At 33.1% G+C, this 17,041-nt stretch overlaps 1 protein-coding gene across 6 annotated transcripts in view; it reads right to left on the bottom strand.

The window, feature by feature from the left end:
• Positions 1–17,041, bottom strand: part of ZNF800 (zinc finger protein 800) — a 248,662-nt gene that overhangs the window by 81,079 nt on the left and 150,542 nt on the right. For 4 of the 6 annotated variants that reach the window (XM_074193776.1, XM_074193779.1, XM_074193778.1 and 1 more), the window contains one exon: positions 13,609–13,704. The exons of the other annotated variants lie outside the window; for them this stretch is intronic. In XM_074193776.1, coding sequence (XP_074049877.1) covers positions 13,623–13,704 — 82 coding nt within the window. In that variant the 3' untranslated portion in view covers positions 13,609–13,622. The remainder of the gene's footprint in view (positions 1–13,608; positions 13,705–17,041) is intronic. 6 annotated transcript variants of the gene reach the window in all.

Raw genomic sequence — 17,041 nt, 5'->3', positions numbered from 1 at the left:
CATGTGATGAAGAAGCAGTATTGGAGACCAAAACTATTACTCTGGTGATGTTCCCTTAGCTAAACTTTACTTTTTTCCCTCTCTGATTGACTCATTCTAACAATAGTCAAAAATACTTTCTCAGGTTATGCAACTGAGGACTAGAAGAATTTTCCCAATAAGAAGGGAATCATATCATATTCCAAACCCAAAACTAAAATAAGACTAGACTTCTAGAATAAATCATAAAGTTCAATTTGATCTTTTTTAAAGAAGATTTTAAAAGTATAACATTTTTAAAATTATTAAAGTACATAAATATAAATCAGAATCAGATTCCACAGAATAAAGAATAGCAAATAAAAGAAATTGAAAAACATAAGAATGATCTACAAAGCTGCATATTACAAATAATATACTAGGGAAATATTAACTTATGTAAAGAAATAACTATATATCCCTAGGGGGAAAGTTTTCCTTCCTTTCACTTCACCATAGGATAATATTAAACCCAGAATAGAAGAATTAAAATTGAAGTTTTTATTTGACTCAACTGTAGAGCTGATCACTGAAAGCAATGCATTTCATACCAAGAAAAAACATCTATATTTTCTAATACTTCTATTATACTCATCATTAAATAGATAAGTTAGTCAAAAAGAATGTTCTCTGCTCTTATTACTTGTTATTTTAATTAACAAACTGGAGTTTCGAAGACAACGTTTAGAATTTATCTATGCTGAACTTCGTATTTTGGTATGATTTGGTTTGAAATATTTTATAAACTTTAAAGCACTACAGAAATGTTATTTTTCAAGTAAAGAAAGTTATCCATTTCATTATAAAAAATGAAAATATAAATACACACACACACATACACAAAGGAAATGAGTATAAATATGAACACATAATTATAAATGTATACTCATTATGAACAATATATATATATCCATATTTTTTGTATGTGTATATACAAATAGACACACACACACACACACACACACACACACACACACACACACACACACACAATTTGCATTCATTCCCTTAGTTGATGGTAATCATCTGAGCTAACTATCTTTCAGGATATAACATTTTTGTATGATCTGAGCTAATGTTTTCTGACTGCTACTAAGAATATTTAAACATGAAACAGTTTACTCAGATAGGCTCTGTTATATAAGATCCCAGAACCTCATCCTTAGTTATTCTGTATCATTTACATGATGGCAATAATATATAAATTAGATGATGTTTGCCAATGATCAAAAGATCTTTCGGAGGAAAAAAATCCAAGTATCAGTCTTACGTTATCAGGCTGACAATCTGATACAACATTAATATCCAGCAGTTTTCTGCTAGATAAGCTAGTTTTGCTTCCTTATACTTCATCTGACACTATGTTGCCAAAAAAAGACAGCAGAACTCATTTGACAGCTTTCTATTAAAGTGGCTTCACCAATAACAATTTTTTAATTGGTATACTGGTTTGCCTATTGTACACTTATGCATGACCTCCATTCTTTTTAGGAGGTCTGTTAAGCATAGAATGATATTAATGAATGACTAAGGAATGCATAATCCTTTTCTCATGCTCTTACGAGCTTCTGCTTTCAAGGCCCAGTTTAAAAGATATTTTTAAAGTAATCATCCTTAGAACTTAAGTAGATACTCCAAGAGGTATAGAAAAGAGTAAAAGCATAGCAAACGATCAAAAATGTGACCTACAGCCATAGTTTTCAAAACAATTACCTGGACAAACTTTCTTTTTACTCAACACAATTTTATATAAAAATGACTGCCTTCTTAAGAGAGATCATTCTCAGATTAAAGTATATTCTGAGAGTCACTTTTTACACACTAAAAGGTTTCTCCTGAATAAATGAATTGCCAAATTAAAATGTATACAATTAATATTTTCAATTTACAATGTATCAAAGTAGTATACATTATAGAAAACCAACAGAAGCAAGATATACCCATTTTGTTCAGCAGGCAATAAAAGCTTATTAAGTACACATTATGAAGGGTCTGATCCATTTAGGAAATATTCAAAAATTTAATAAACAAAACAAAGCATAAGATTTGGTTTAAAGACCAATGGACTAGGAAGCCAGCAAGTCCCAGCTCTGTGCTTACCTTGAGCAACTTACTTTACCTCTCAGACCTCAGTTTCCTCTTCTATAAAATAGGAATAATACCTGGCCTGCCTACTCCAGTGTTGTTGGGAGAATCAAAAAAGACAACATATAGTAGGTACTTAATAAATGCTTGAATGAAATTGAATAAACATGTATAAAAGTGTTGTTAAGGAACTATGCAAACTATTATAATAAAAATCAGGTCTTAAAAATACCTTACAAACTTGCATTTTAAAAAACTTATTGATACTTTGCTGCATATGGAACCAAGGGTTCACTGGACCAGTTACTGCAATGACATCCTCCTCTCCTCTCCTCTCCTCTCAAGGTAACACAGAATGACTCAGTGATACCATGAAACAACTTGACTCAATTAGACTGTAAGCTTTTCCTGGCACACAGTGCCTGGTATAGAGCAGATATTTAATACAATATTAACTACAAGCAGAATAAAATATTGTGAAGTGAGGTCTTAACTTAAATTTTTGTTCAAAACATTGGTAAAGTTTGTCTTAACTGCTTTGTTCCTGTGGGGGGAATCTAGTAGTGGTCAAATTTTAAGAAAATGCTCTTACTTGCTATGTGCTTGGTCTCTGCCTCATGTCTATTACAACTGAATACAAACACACAGTTTAATAAAAAATAACTATAAAATAATGTACCAGGAACATATAAATATAATAACTATAAAACAACATATGAGAAAAATACAGTCAAAGAGTAATAATATTATTACAGATTGGAGAGGAAAGGGGCAGCATCTGTAAGGAGTTTATGAAAGACCTCATGGATTTAGTAGAAGTAAATAATAAATGAGATGCCATTTTAACTAAATTTCAAGTAATACCTGTCTACCTCTGTAGACAGACTGTAGTTAGATTTCCTCAGATTTCAAAACAAAAAATAAAGTTTCCCTCCCTAGAGAAGTTATTCCCTTCTTATCAGTTTAGAGTTTTTTATGAACTTGTTTAGAGGAGGGGGTATTAAGGAAAGTATCGAAAGGGCAAGACAAATTAAAGCCTTTTTTGACTAAATGAAAAATTGGAAAAGTCAAAAGAAGAGTGACTATTCATTAGCAGAGATTCCTAATCTTTTTTTTGGTAATCAGGTAAAGCCTGTAGATCACTTTTGATTTTAAATGCATAAAATAAAATACATAGGAATACAGAGGAAACCAACTAAACTGAAAGAAAGATATATATTTTTTTCTATCCAAGTTCATAGACTTCCTTTAAATCTATCTGGGGAGGTTCCTGAACCCCTAATTAAGAATATATAAGAAGATGGCAGGTGAAGATTGACAAATGAAAAACAGCAAACGGACTTAAATCTGATCAAATGAATTACTAATATTAACCAAGCCTTTTAAGATTTAAGAACTCAAACATTTGAAATAGTGAAGGATCAATCAGAAATCATAAAGTTACATTTGGGTCTTTGTTTTCAAGGTATGATCCTTTAATTGGAGTTCTTAACCTGTGGTCTATGAACTTTTCATGTACACACATGTATGCAGGCATGCATATGTGCATGTATATACATGCATGTATGTACAGATAGATAGATAACTGTATTTCAATGTAATTCATTTCTTTGTAATTCTAAATATTTTTCCTGTATACATTTAACAACATCATTCTGTGAAAGGGACACCAGACTGCAAACACATCCTTGACACAAAAAAGGTTAAAAATTTCTACTTTAGAGGCAGTGGCCCTGGAGTCAGGAGGACCTGAGTTCAATTCTGGTCCAAAATATTTAATACTTACTTGTGTGACCTTGGGCAAGTCACTTAATCCCATTGCCTTGCAAAACCAAAAAAAAAAAATTTCTACTTTAAATATACAACCAATGTCTAAGTTTTTAGCTGAATTTTAAAAATTCTATTTATTTTTCTCTTTAAGGGAAAAAAAAGGAACTTCTTTCAATATCTCAAGTAAACCACACCTACAGTCTGAGTCTACTAGATCAGACCACATGGTCATGATAACCTTATGGTAGCTTACCCTAATAGCAGGTTTTGTTCTTTAAAGTGATGAAAATTTCTTGAAAGTTGAATCTGCAAACTTAAATTTAAGTAATGACAATGACAAATATCACAGTTATCTCTTCATTCTTTCCTACAAGGATTCTTTTATCCATACCACCTAGAAAACAAGTTATAATGCCTCAAATTGTTCACTTTTACCTATTCTTAAAATAGCAATAAGATGACTTATTTAAAAGTCATCTTTATTAGAGGACTTTGCACCAGACATAGGAGTCAAACATAAAATATAAAAAAATATCTTTTTAATTGATTCCTGGGTTATTTTTGGAGCTACATTTTTTTTCCTTTGAAAAGTAAAAAAATTCAACAAAAGGGAAAGTAAAAAGTCAGTTCATATTACTACAAAGAAATGGTTCTCAACCTCAAGTCAAGAGTCAAATTAGAGTTATTAAGGGTCTTCTGAAAATGCTCAAAGTAAGAGCCAGGCATATCTGACAACTGCCTCTAAGGCCCTTCAACTACTTCCACCACCCCTCAAGTACTTGTTGCGTACAGAGTCCAAAGTTAAGCTGCAACAGCTATGGCAGCAGCTTAAAAAAAAATCCCAACAAGTATCCCTAACTCATTCAGCTGGCATTTCAGACTTCTTTTTAAGTTATAATAGAAAAATCACAAACATAACTGAAGAAAATGACAAATTCCAGGAGCTAGGTATGAATAGCAGGATCACAGAATTTTATATTTGGAAGCTGTCTTCAAGAGCTGCACACCTCACAGTTTAGAGATCATCTAATCCAAGATCCTCATTTTACAGATTTTGAAACCAAGACCCAAAGAGGTTGCACCTTACTTTAGGTACAACCTAAGTCAACAGCAGTCAGGACTAAGCCCAAGTCCTCTGAATTCAAATTTAGTGGGGGGTTTTTCCCCCCACTATATCACACTGCCAAAACTAGAGTCTAAGATGAAACACTAGGCACCACAGTTTCTTAGTATCCAGAATTCTTTTAACCTTTTCAACTTTTAAGACCTGTTAGAACCTTATGAGAACCCAAGGGTACTTCCAAATCACAATGAGGCAATGGGACTAGGATTTTAGTGAGGGGGAAAAACTAAGTAATTTTCAAAAATTAAATGGGATGATATCAATTTCATAAAATTCAATTCCTAATCAATTCAGGGAAGGGGGTGGGAAGAGTCAGAAACAATATGGTTTAATAGAAAGAAAAGTGAAAAGACCTGAAACATTTGGTACCCTAAATTTAACAAAAAAATTCACTGAGAGACTATAAAGCAGTTAACAAGCATATAATATCCAACTCCAGAGATCACAATGTGTCAAGAGTTGGAAGACTTAGCAGACAAAAAAATTCTTTCCTAGATGAAGGAAAATCAAAAAGCTTCTCAGGAAACTAAACAAAACCCTTGGACACATTATGATTTCTAGAAAATCTCTTTTAGATACTTTAATTTTACATATCCAAAGCTCTTTGATGGAATCTAGGCTTATTTTAAGCATTATAAATCGTGCACATATCCTACAGGCACCAAAAATTAAAACATATAACCAAAGAAGAAATCAAAGAGTTCATTAAATAGATAGATTATGAGTTAATGCTAACAATCTAAACCTAAACATTTTACATGCTGAACATAAGGCCAAACTAGAGACAACTTCTTATCCAAAAACTCAATTGAATTCAATCACTATATAATCAGCACCTACTCTGCACAGGCAGTGTGATAACTATAGTACAAGTATTCTTTGCAAGGACCTCACATCTTAATAAGGGTTTTGCATAATGCTTAAATAAATACACAAGGAAAATTATCTTATGCACAAAATGTGAATCCCATAGATATCTCCAACTCAATATGCCCACCATTCTTCTAAATTTCCTCATTTCCATATAGAGCTTTTTTAATATGCTAGGGTCAGAGCTTCATTTTCATCCTTGCTTTCTCAATCTAGTCACTTTCTCTCCACTCCCATAGCCACAACTTAGATCAAGACTCATCATATCTCATTTATTAGACTATTCCTATGAGTCTCTCTCCCTATGAAATCCATCCTCCAAACAGCTACAAAAGTGGTTTTCCTAAGGAGATCTAACCACATCATTCCCCTATACTCAATAAACTCCAAATGGCCCCTATTGCCTTTAGGCAATTACTCCATCCCTTAAAAGTCTTGCACGACCTGATCTCAATCTACCTTTTCAGTCTCTTTATCCATTATTCTCCTCCACGAATTCTATGGTTCAGTCAGATTTGCTGCCATTCTTCAAACAGTCCTCCATCCTCCCTCTTCTAGGTTTTTCAACTGACTGTTCCCCTGCCTGGAATGCATTCCAGGGCTGCTTCACCTCAGGGCCTCTTAAGATCCCTGTTCCTTCAAGCTTCAGATCAAACACCACCTTCTACATGAAGCCTCTGCTGATACCCTTTCATTCCAGTACTCTTCCTCCCTAAATTGTCTTTTTAAAAATGGATTCTGTGTCTATTCCAAATATATATTTATTACTCCCAATAAAACATAAGCTTTTATGCTTTTAATGTAATTTTTTGTGATATTCCCACAGTGACTGGCATAAAGGTATTTAATGAAAGTTGAAGTTTTTGGACTAGTTGACAGGCAAAAGGCTAATAGAAATTTGAAGAGAGAAAGGTCATTTTCATTTAGGGAGAGTCAATAAAGGTATCTTGGAAGAGTAGAACCTAAATTGGGACTGTGAATGAAGAGATTTCAAAACATAAGGGACTGAATCCATTATAGGCATGGTAGACAACATAAGCAAAAGAAGGAAACTGCAGGAAATAAAGCAAGAATGAGGGAAGGGAAAATGATTTGAGGATGAAAAACAGTTCAGTTTTGCTACAACTTATGTGTGAAGAGGAATAATATGAGATGAGGATGAAATATTTCAAATCAGACTGTAGTAAGCCTTGAACTTACAAAAACAGGCATTTAATCCACTTTTCAGATAAAGTACACTATGGTGCATAAAGAAGATTTGATATCAGAATGCCTAGATTTCAATCAATCAATATTTATTCAGGGTCTACTACAAGTCAGACAATGTTGTTAAGCACTGGAGAGATTAAAAAAAAAAGAGGCCAAGTGCAGCAGCACTTGCCTTTAAGGAGTTTATAATCTAATGGGTGAGAGACAATACAAAACCAAAAGAAGAAACAGACAAGATAAATAAGAAATAATTAATAATAAGGGAAGGCACCATATTTAAGAGGAGTTGCAGAAGGCTTCTTATTGAAAGTGAGATTTTTGTTGGAACTCGAAGGAAGCCAGGGAGGTCAGTAAATGGAGCAAAGGAACAAGGGTACTTTCCATATGATAGATAGGAAGATAAAACACTTCATTTGTACAATAGCCAGGAGGTCAGTATCACTATACTGAAGGGCTGCAGCAGAGAATAAGGTATAAGAAGTTTGAAAAGATGGGAGGGAACTGAGTTATGGAGAATGTGAAACAGAGCATTTTTTATTTGCTCCTGGAACAATAGGAAGCCACTGGAATTTACTGAGCAGGAGGCGATACAATCAAACCTGCACATTAGGAAAATCACTTCAGTGGCTGAATGGAGAATGGCTTGGAGTAGGGAGAGACTTGAGGCAGACAGACTCACCAGCAGACTATTTCAGCAAGTCCAGGCTTGATCAAGGTGATAAGGACCTGTACTAAAGTGGTGGCAGGGTCACAGGAAAGAAAAAGGGCATATTTGAGAAATACTGCAAAGGTCTTAGCAACAGACTGGAAAAGTTTTGTAAAAGTTAATGAAGAAATCAGGATGATTCCTAGGTTGTAAGTCTAAGAGTCTGAGAGAATGCTGATAGCCTCTTAAGCAGACATGAAGAGCCGTTTTTCGGTGAAGGGCCATTTGGATATATTCTCGGGCTATATGTGGTCAAACATTTAATTAATTCACTCTGAAATTTATTGAATTTTGAGTCCAACCTGCAGTTGCCTTGATAAGATCAGACCAATAAAGTCTGAAGGGCTGGAAGTTTCCCCACCCCTCCAATACAGTAATAGGGAAGGTAGGAGGCAGAGAGAATTTAAGAGGTAAAATAATGAGTTATGTTTCAGACATATTAAGTTTAAAATGTCTATTAAATATCCAGTTTGAGAGGACTAAAAGATATTTAGAGAGATATAAGATTGTAGATGAACAGAGATGGGGAGGAATCCCAAAATGAAGCAATATGAAGAAGAAAAGAGGGTGCAGAATAGAGAACTCTTGAGGGACAACTACAGTTAGAGGATGTGATCTACAGGGGGAATCCAGCAAAAGAAACAAAGTGGTCAGATAGGTCGGAGAATCAGGAACAAATGGTTTCCTGAAAACCTAGAAAGAAGAGAATATCATGGAGAAGTGATCAACAGTATCAAATAGAAATCCAAGAGAATGAAGAATAAGTAAAGGTCATTGGATATGGCAACTAAGAGATCATTAATAACTTTGAAAAGGGTAGTTTTTGATGGAATAAAAAGGTCAGAAGCTGGATTGTAAGGGTTCAGAGAGTGAGAACACAAAAAATGGGGACACTTAGGGTTGGCAGACAGCTAGTATGGCTAGCTTTTTAAAGGCAAAAAGGATATAGAAAAAAGGTAATGGGGTAGACAGGTCAAGAGTGTTTTTTTCAGGACAGAGAATATTAGGGCATATTTGTAGGCAGTAGGAAATTAAGTTAGTAAGTAGAGAGGAAGAGACTGAAAATAAGTGAAAGAATAAGGATGGGAATGACAGAGGGGACAATCTATTAGAAGAGATGTGATTGCTTGAACAAGTAAAGGAGTTAGCCTTAGTAAGAAACAAGATTACTTATCATGTCATGTGATACAGGGGTGAAAGAGGAAAGAGTGTCAGAAGACACATTAATGGGATAGAAGAGGGAGTTCACAGCAAATGGCCTCAATTTTTTCTGTAAAATAAAAGGAAAGGTTCTCAGCTGAGAGATTAGGGGAAGAGGGATTTGGGGAGACTTGAAGAATGAAAGGGTTTGGAAGAACCTCTGTGGAAAGTGAGAGAGTAAGTTGTGAAGGGAAGTATATTTAGGTTTTCCTAGAAGCAGTGAGGGTCCAGCTGACATTTATGAAAACACAAATTTGTAATAAACCCAGTCAGAATGATGATCTTCTTCACCTCTGTTCAGCATCACTTGTGTAAGAGCATAAATGGTGGAAGTGTCTCAAGTCTAAAATGAGAATATGATAAAGGAGCAAGGGATTCAAGAGAAGAGGACAGCATAGAGATGACCTGGTTTACCAAGGAGTCAAGATGAAGAGAAAGAGAGAACAGTTATTGCAGAAGAGACGAGTTGGAAGAGAACTGTCCAATGAATCAAGATACTGATAATTATTTTTCACACTATCTTGGACAAATAACTTAACAATTATGTCTTAGCTTCTTCATCTATATAATATAGATAATAATACTTCTACTATCTACTTCACAAGGTTGTTATGAGGAAAGTACTTTGTAAACTACAAAGAGTCTCCCCTTTTTTTTTCTATTATTTCTTATAGGCCATTTACTGCTTCTTAACAAATTCACCAGATGTTGATTAGCAGGGAGTAAAAGGAAAGTCAAATTCAAACTAAAAAATTATGATTAAAACATCAATGACTTTAGCATAAGATTTGGGAGTGGGGGAGGGGATTAAGTTTAAAATATTTAGAACATGTATTTTAAATAAACTTTAAAAGTAGGGGGGAAAAACTTGGTTAAAAGAAAATTCTACTTAAATATCCAATAACAAGGGAATGGCTAAATGATTTGTGGTATAATTAGGTCACAGAATACCATGACAATTAACATTAAGATGAAGAATAAATAGAAATTGAGGAAAACTTTAATTAAATAATCATGCAAAGCAAAAAAAAAAGCAGAACCAGATGAATATTGTTAAGAATTAACTAAAACTAATTTTTTTCAAGAGAATAAACATACAACATGATGAGAAATCAAAGGGAGTCACTGTAAAATAGCTGTGATACTATATTTGTTGAAATTATAAATTTCATTATAAAATGTAAATAGTTACTGTGCAACATAAACTGGTTTTGTTGATATTGAATATTTAAGTTTATACTCTAATATATATTTTTAAAGGAAGTTATGGGAACAGAGTCTGAGGGTTATAGAGTTTCATAGAGGCAGACAGAGAGTCAAGTAAAAAAGTGAACCAGTTGTCAAACACCAATAGTCAGGCATCAGGGAGCAGGCAAAAGCCAATATTCAAGACAGAACAATGAATCAAAAATCATGCAATAAGTAGTCTGAAAGTACCTAAAAAATGGAGGTAAAAAAAAAAGAGTGAAATATTAACAGCAGGGGAAAAGAACCAAAGTAAAGGTCAAAAGTTTAGATTAATCAAAACTGAGCATGAAGTTAAAATAGCAAAAACAAATCTCAAGAGACTGGGAAATCTTGAATTAAGTCAACTCCATCTCAAGTAATAAGAAGTACCAATGCCAGAATATTCCTAAACTCATCAGCATATAGAGATGCAAAGAAATGAGATTCAAAATAAAAGATGTTAACCTGACTAGAACAGAAAGTGTGGTGTCCAAGGTAAGGTCCTAGTGGTCAGTTACTTCTCAACTAAACTGAAAATAAGGGGTATAAAAAGGTTGGGAAGACAGGGCTTCCAGTACCCTGGCTAGCATAAGAATTCTTAATCTAGGAAATTCTTTTTCAATATTTTGATACATGTGTTTCTATATAAATGCTTTATTTTGTAATCTGATACATGATATTTTATTCTTTTAAAAACATTATTCTGAAAGGGTTAATAATTTTCACCAGACTACTCAAAAAAAGAGTAAGAATCCCTGGGTAAGAACAAATAGTCATCTTCCACAATATTCAAGAACATGACATCCCAATCATTTTTTTTTTTTTTAGAGTAGGTCGAGATGGTCCAAATGTTAAGAACAGAAGAGTCCAGTAAGAGAAAAACATATGGCAGGGACCTGGTTTTGGGAAAAGATGTAGGAAAAGAGGACTACAATAAAAAACGTTAGACCACTAAGAAAAGGGATAGGATGAAGGAAAACGAACACAAATTAAGAAAGAGGAAACAAAGCCCTCTCAAGGTCCCCCCAAAAAAGAAAAAAAAAAAGTACTGTCATGTGGGAAAAGGTATCTAAAGATAGAGCAAAGAGAGATCATGCTGCCAGTGACATAAATCAAAAGGAATGTTAAGCAATTTTCACTTTGAATCCTAAAACTTCTAGCTATGCTCTTGAGAATATTCTTAAACTATATTTGTTCTCTCATGCTCCCATACAAACATGGATATATATACATATATATATATATATATACACACATATATACATATATACATATATACATATATACATATATATATACATATATACATATATATATATATATATATATATACTATATAAAACCATGGAAAAAAACATGAGGGAGTATAAAGTCTCTCAAAATCAAGATATAAAGAATCTATTTTTAAAATTTCTCTTCTTCACAAATATAGTGACAAAAAAGTTTATATTAAAATTATGCAAACTAAACTTCAGTTCAAGGACAAACCTCCAAAGATTATTTAACTACTAAAAAAGAAAAGGAAAAAAGTGTGAGATGTAACAAAGTATTTCAAAAAGTGTTGACTTAGGCATTGAGAGACTTGGATTTAAAACCACCTCAGACATTTACAAGTAGTGTGACCATAGGCAAGTCACTTAACTTCTCAGTGTCAATATGTTCATTTGTAAAATGGGTATAATAACAATCCTTGCACTCTGACTATACAACAGAATTATGGTAAAAAAAAAAAAACTTTGCAAACATTAAAACATCATATAAGTGTAAGCAATTACTCTTATTTGTGAATTAATCCATAAATTAACTAATATATATTCTTTCAAATTCAAATTTCTGTACCACATACCTAAATCTGAATCATCTGATGTCAACAAATAGGTGCTAAGAGAATGCAAATTATAGAATTTAGCATTTCCAATTCTGGCCTTAAAATGGGTACACACAAAAAAAATTAACAATAATGATAATAAATCAGAAGCCTAGACTTTAAGGAAGTCTGATATCTTTAGAAAGTTCCTGGGCAGATAAAGAAAAAACTATACATACACAAACAGAGAAAGTGTCTGATGTTGAAATTATTGTTTCGAGATAGAAAAAAAAATTACTTTTACTAAAAGTTCTTAGGAAAAAGTTGTCTCTAACAAGATTTCAATTTTGAATTAACTTTACAAATCTAATCACACCATTTGAACAAATGACACAGAGAATACAACCAATATAAAAACGACATTACTTGCTCATTTAGAACTGAGAAGAAAATTAAGAAAATTATAGATGAAGACAATAGTTAAAAAAATTATAAATGAAAACAGTCTCATCCCTTTCCTTATTTCCATGGCACAACTAACAAGTTAAATAATAGATTACATGTTTCAGGTAGCTGAAAGAAAATCCTATTATGAAATCTGGACACCTTCTGTTGCACTAGTAATTTTTTCTGTATTTTTCTAAATAAATAAATGACTTTAAAAATATTTAGAGACTTTCATTTTCACATGTTTAATCATATTTGACTCACAATTCATTAACATAGAGCATAATTCCTGTAAGGTAGAGAATGCAGCAGAGGTTATATATCTGTAAGGTGACAAAAACCTAAAAGATACTAAATTCTTAACTATATTTGACTCCTAAATGCTAAAGTTCAAGAACTACCAATGTTCTTATGAAAGTGTGAGATTGTTTTACCTGATTCCCCTCCCCAACTGTTCATAACCTCATTCCAAAATATTTACCTATTATTTCTTTTGTATAGGATTATATGTATAAAGTTATCTGCCCCAACAGAAATATACTTGATTGAGGCTACTTCATTTTCATCTTTATATCCTTGATGCCTGGCACATATTTGGCATTTAGTAAATACTTTCAAATGATCAAGACTCAAGATAAAGATTCTAAGGAATAAAACTTATAAAACAAGCATGCACAAAGAACAGCTTCAGGTAAACTGCCTTTTTCTTTGTAACTTTGATAAAATTTATAAAAATGGAGGTTCCTTAAGACTGAAAATTCTTTTCAATGCTGACAAGATTTTTCAGTTATGTACTCCCAAACAATATTAATTACCAATCTAGTTTTCAGACATATCCATTCATATTTATCAGTAATATATTAACTACACAAAAAACTAGTCTTAAGATACCAAATAATCATCTTTTCTATTTATACCATTCTAAATATAAGCAAAACTGAAGAAAATCTAACTTCTAGAGCCAAAACACCACAAATTTTATCAATCTTCAAAAAGCAACTATGAAATTGAAAAAGCATCTTAAAAAGAAACACAACATATAAATTTTTATTTTTAACAAGTCATTTGTTTCTAAGCTTTTCTAGGTTTTTTTTTCCTGTTTCTTCCTAATGTCAAGAAACAAATCTTGAAACAAAATACTCATACCTGATCGAAAACATTCAATAATTTGTTGAATGCCAGATTTGGAAGTCTGCAGTGGTTGCTGTAACAAAGGAGGATCTCCAGGTTCCAGAATATACACTGTATAAAAGATATCAATACCCATCCCATCCCCATAAAGAAATTAGTATCATTTATATATTACAACTTAAACTAAAAATGCTTTCGGTTCTCAACAAATGTATGTTCATAATTATAATACAAATTATTAAAATATTTGTTATTCACAGTATGCTTTTTAATAAGACAAATACCAACTTAGCATGACTAAGTTCTCTTCTTGATGGAAATGATACTTTTAAGGAGTAATTAAGTTCAACAACAAAAATCTAATTTTGCCTTTTTTAGGTCTGACGATTCTTAACAAAAATTCCTGACATTTTTCTTGAAAAAGAATGAATTTAGGGGTGGCTAGGTGGCGTAGTGGATAAAGCACCAGCCCTGGAGTCAGGAGTACCTGGGTTCAAATCCAGTCTCAGACACTTAATAATTACCTAACTGTGTGGCCTTGGGCAAGCCACTTAACCCCATTTGCCTTGCAAAAACCTTTTAAAAAAAAAAAAAAGGGAGGAAAGGAAAAAAAAAGAAAAAGAATGAATTTTATAACATTGTTTAATTTAAATCACACCATAACTCATGAGTCCAGAATCACTGGCTCTCAGAGTTATCAGGGATCATTTTCTGTTAATACTCATGCAAACCACAATTCTAAAAGTTCCAGCCAGACAGAGACAAGTTGCTTGTACGTCTAAAACCACTTATACTAAAGGCTATAGCAGAAAATGACAACTCATGAACATCAATCCCATTTTTATTTTCCATCATGCCCCAACTTGCAATTTGCCACTACAAGGTACTCCCAACCAGTTTACAAAGCTAGGAGGTGCACCCACTGTCAGAGAACCTGAGCCTACAAAGTTTCAAGCCTCCCAACTATAGAACTAATTCCATTTCTAACTGCCTAGTAAATTACAAAGATCTGATATTAATGTGAACAAAAAGGACCCTCAATAATCAAAGAAAAGAAGTAAATTTAGAATCAATTCAATTCTCCTAAAGAAGTAAAAATGTCCCAGCTTTAACAAATAATTCTAAAATAAAATAAAAAGAGAAATAACACAAGTTCTCCAAACTCTTAACATTAACTCATCTTTGTTACTTTATGTGACAAATACCAAAGGTCAGAAATCTTTCTCATATATTCAAAAAGGACACTAAAGGTCAAGTGTATAAAACAAAGCTAAAAATAAAAACAATCAATTTTTTCAAAGATTGATGATCTAACTTTTTGACATATTCATAAGAGGCCGCTGATAGTTGTACTCACTGAAAGAAATATTAAAAAAAAAATCTATTGGGGCAGCTAGGTGGTGCAGTGGATAGAGCACCAGCCCTGGAGTCAGGAGTACCTGAGTTTAAATCCAGCCTCAGACAATTAAGAATTACCTAGCTGTGTGGCCTTGGGCAAGCCATTTAACTCCATTTGCCTTGCAAAAAAAACAAAACCTAAAAGAAAAAAATAGAAAAAAATTCTATTCATTCTAAAGAACCAGGAATGTTCCCAAGGACATATAGGTAAAAACAGTCCTAGGAAAGAATCTAAGGATGTAAGAAATTGTACCCCCAGACAGTCTATGGAATCCTCACTAGAGAAGAAAAAAATTTCTTCCTCAGCTGAAAACACACTCAGGTTCATGAAAATAATTACTGCCACTCCCAAACCTAGAAAAGTTTATTTACTTGGTACTATTTGAATAGACCTCCTCTCATACACCTTTGTATCCCTTGCAAGACAAGCAATACTCAAATTACCTGTTCACCTAATTCAAAACCTGCCACATTCTCCCACCATCTCGTAATGAAAATAGCTTCACTCAGTTCCGAGGTCCATCCTTCCAGGTATGGATAGTCCCCTAGAACAGTTTTAAATGCAGTTTTTTTCCTTCTCTCACCTTATAAGGACTCCAAAGATCCTTGTCCTTCAAAAAACAATCATACTTTGCTTAAACACTTCAAAAGAGCCATAATTTGATCTCTATGAATACTCTAGTCACTAATGAAGATTACCACACCTTTGCACACAAAGGAGTTTCATGAGTTGCCGTGGACACAAAAGTAATCATATGGGGCCAATCTGCTAATGACTTTTTAACTTAGAATGATATTCTAGTGCTATGCCTATACTGAAAGTCTTTTGAGATTAGGAAGACCTGTCAGAAAAAGTTCTCTGGTGGAAGTCTTTGGGAAGCCAGGGATACCCCTTGTCACCGTGAAGTTCTTGTCTCAAAGCAGCCTAAAACAATCCTCTTTATTCTGAAAGACATTTATTCCTAACTTTAGCCTAATTCAAATATCTGCCTAGGAATATACAGTCTTCAGCCATGGTTTTATTGATGGCTTATAAATTAAACTCAGATACTCTCTAGCCCCTGAAAAACAATCTTTTGAGAGAATCCAATCAGAATCCATCAATTCTTCCAAGACTTCTTCTGAAACTCCCCACAAAATACATTCTATCAACTTTGAAAAACATTTGGAATCACTCTTACAGAAAACATCTTCCCCTGCAATAATAACCAATAGATTACAATTAATCAATATCTATCCAATATTTTAACTAACATAATTTCCTCACATTAAAAAAAATTTTCAAAATTTTAGTGAAAACAAAGCAACAAGAACACTAGTCTGAAGAGTTCTGAAAAATAATGGCATAGAAAACTTCTATAGGGTTTTTATTTAATTTTACTGCCATTTTTCTAATGATTTCTTGAATTTTCAAAAATGAGCAAAGATTTTGGTTCATTTTTAGTATTTTATTGTCATATTTCAATTACTGTACTGTCATCAAAAATCCACTGGAGGGGCAGCTAGGTGGCACAATGGATAGAGCACCAGCCCTGGAGTCAGGAGTACCTGAGTTCAAATCAGACCCCAGACACTTAATAATTACCTAGCTGTGTAGCCTTGGGCAAGCCACTTAACCCCATTGCCTTGCAAAAACTTAAAAAAAAAAAATCCACTGGAAACTTTATTGAAACACTGCAAATAAAGTAACCATGCAAAATATTTTTTTTGAGATGAAAAATTTAGAGAAATGATTTGAATTGTCTTCAGACATGAACTGGAACATAAGCTTAACATGACTTCAAACATCTTGGTTTTGGTTATTTCAAAATTAACAAATTTTATCCTGTTTACCAGGACGTAATTTTTTTTTCCCTCCTAAGTACTAAAAGAACTGACAGGTGTGATTGCTGAGATACTGAAAGATCATGGAGGACAAGAAAGTGCTCACAGGATGAGATATGAGGAAACACTCAATAATTCAACTTTCAAAAAAGGAAAAAGAATGGAGTTTACAAACTAAAGACCAATGACCTTAATTTGGAGTTCTAGCAAAATTTGATTCTATATT

Source organism: Macrotis lagotis, chromosome 7, assembly GCF_037893015.1.
Source record: "Macrotis lagotis isolate mMagLag1 chromosome 7, bilby.v1.9.chrom.fasta, whole genome shotgun sequence".
In the NCBI taxonomy this organism is placed as follows: domain Eukaryota; kingdom Metazoa; phylum Chordata; class Mammalia; order Peramelemorphia; family Peramelidae; genus Macrotis; species Macrotis lagotis.
Note: the sequence above shows the minus strand (reverse complement) of the source record. Positions and strands in the feature narration are given on the sequence as shown.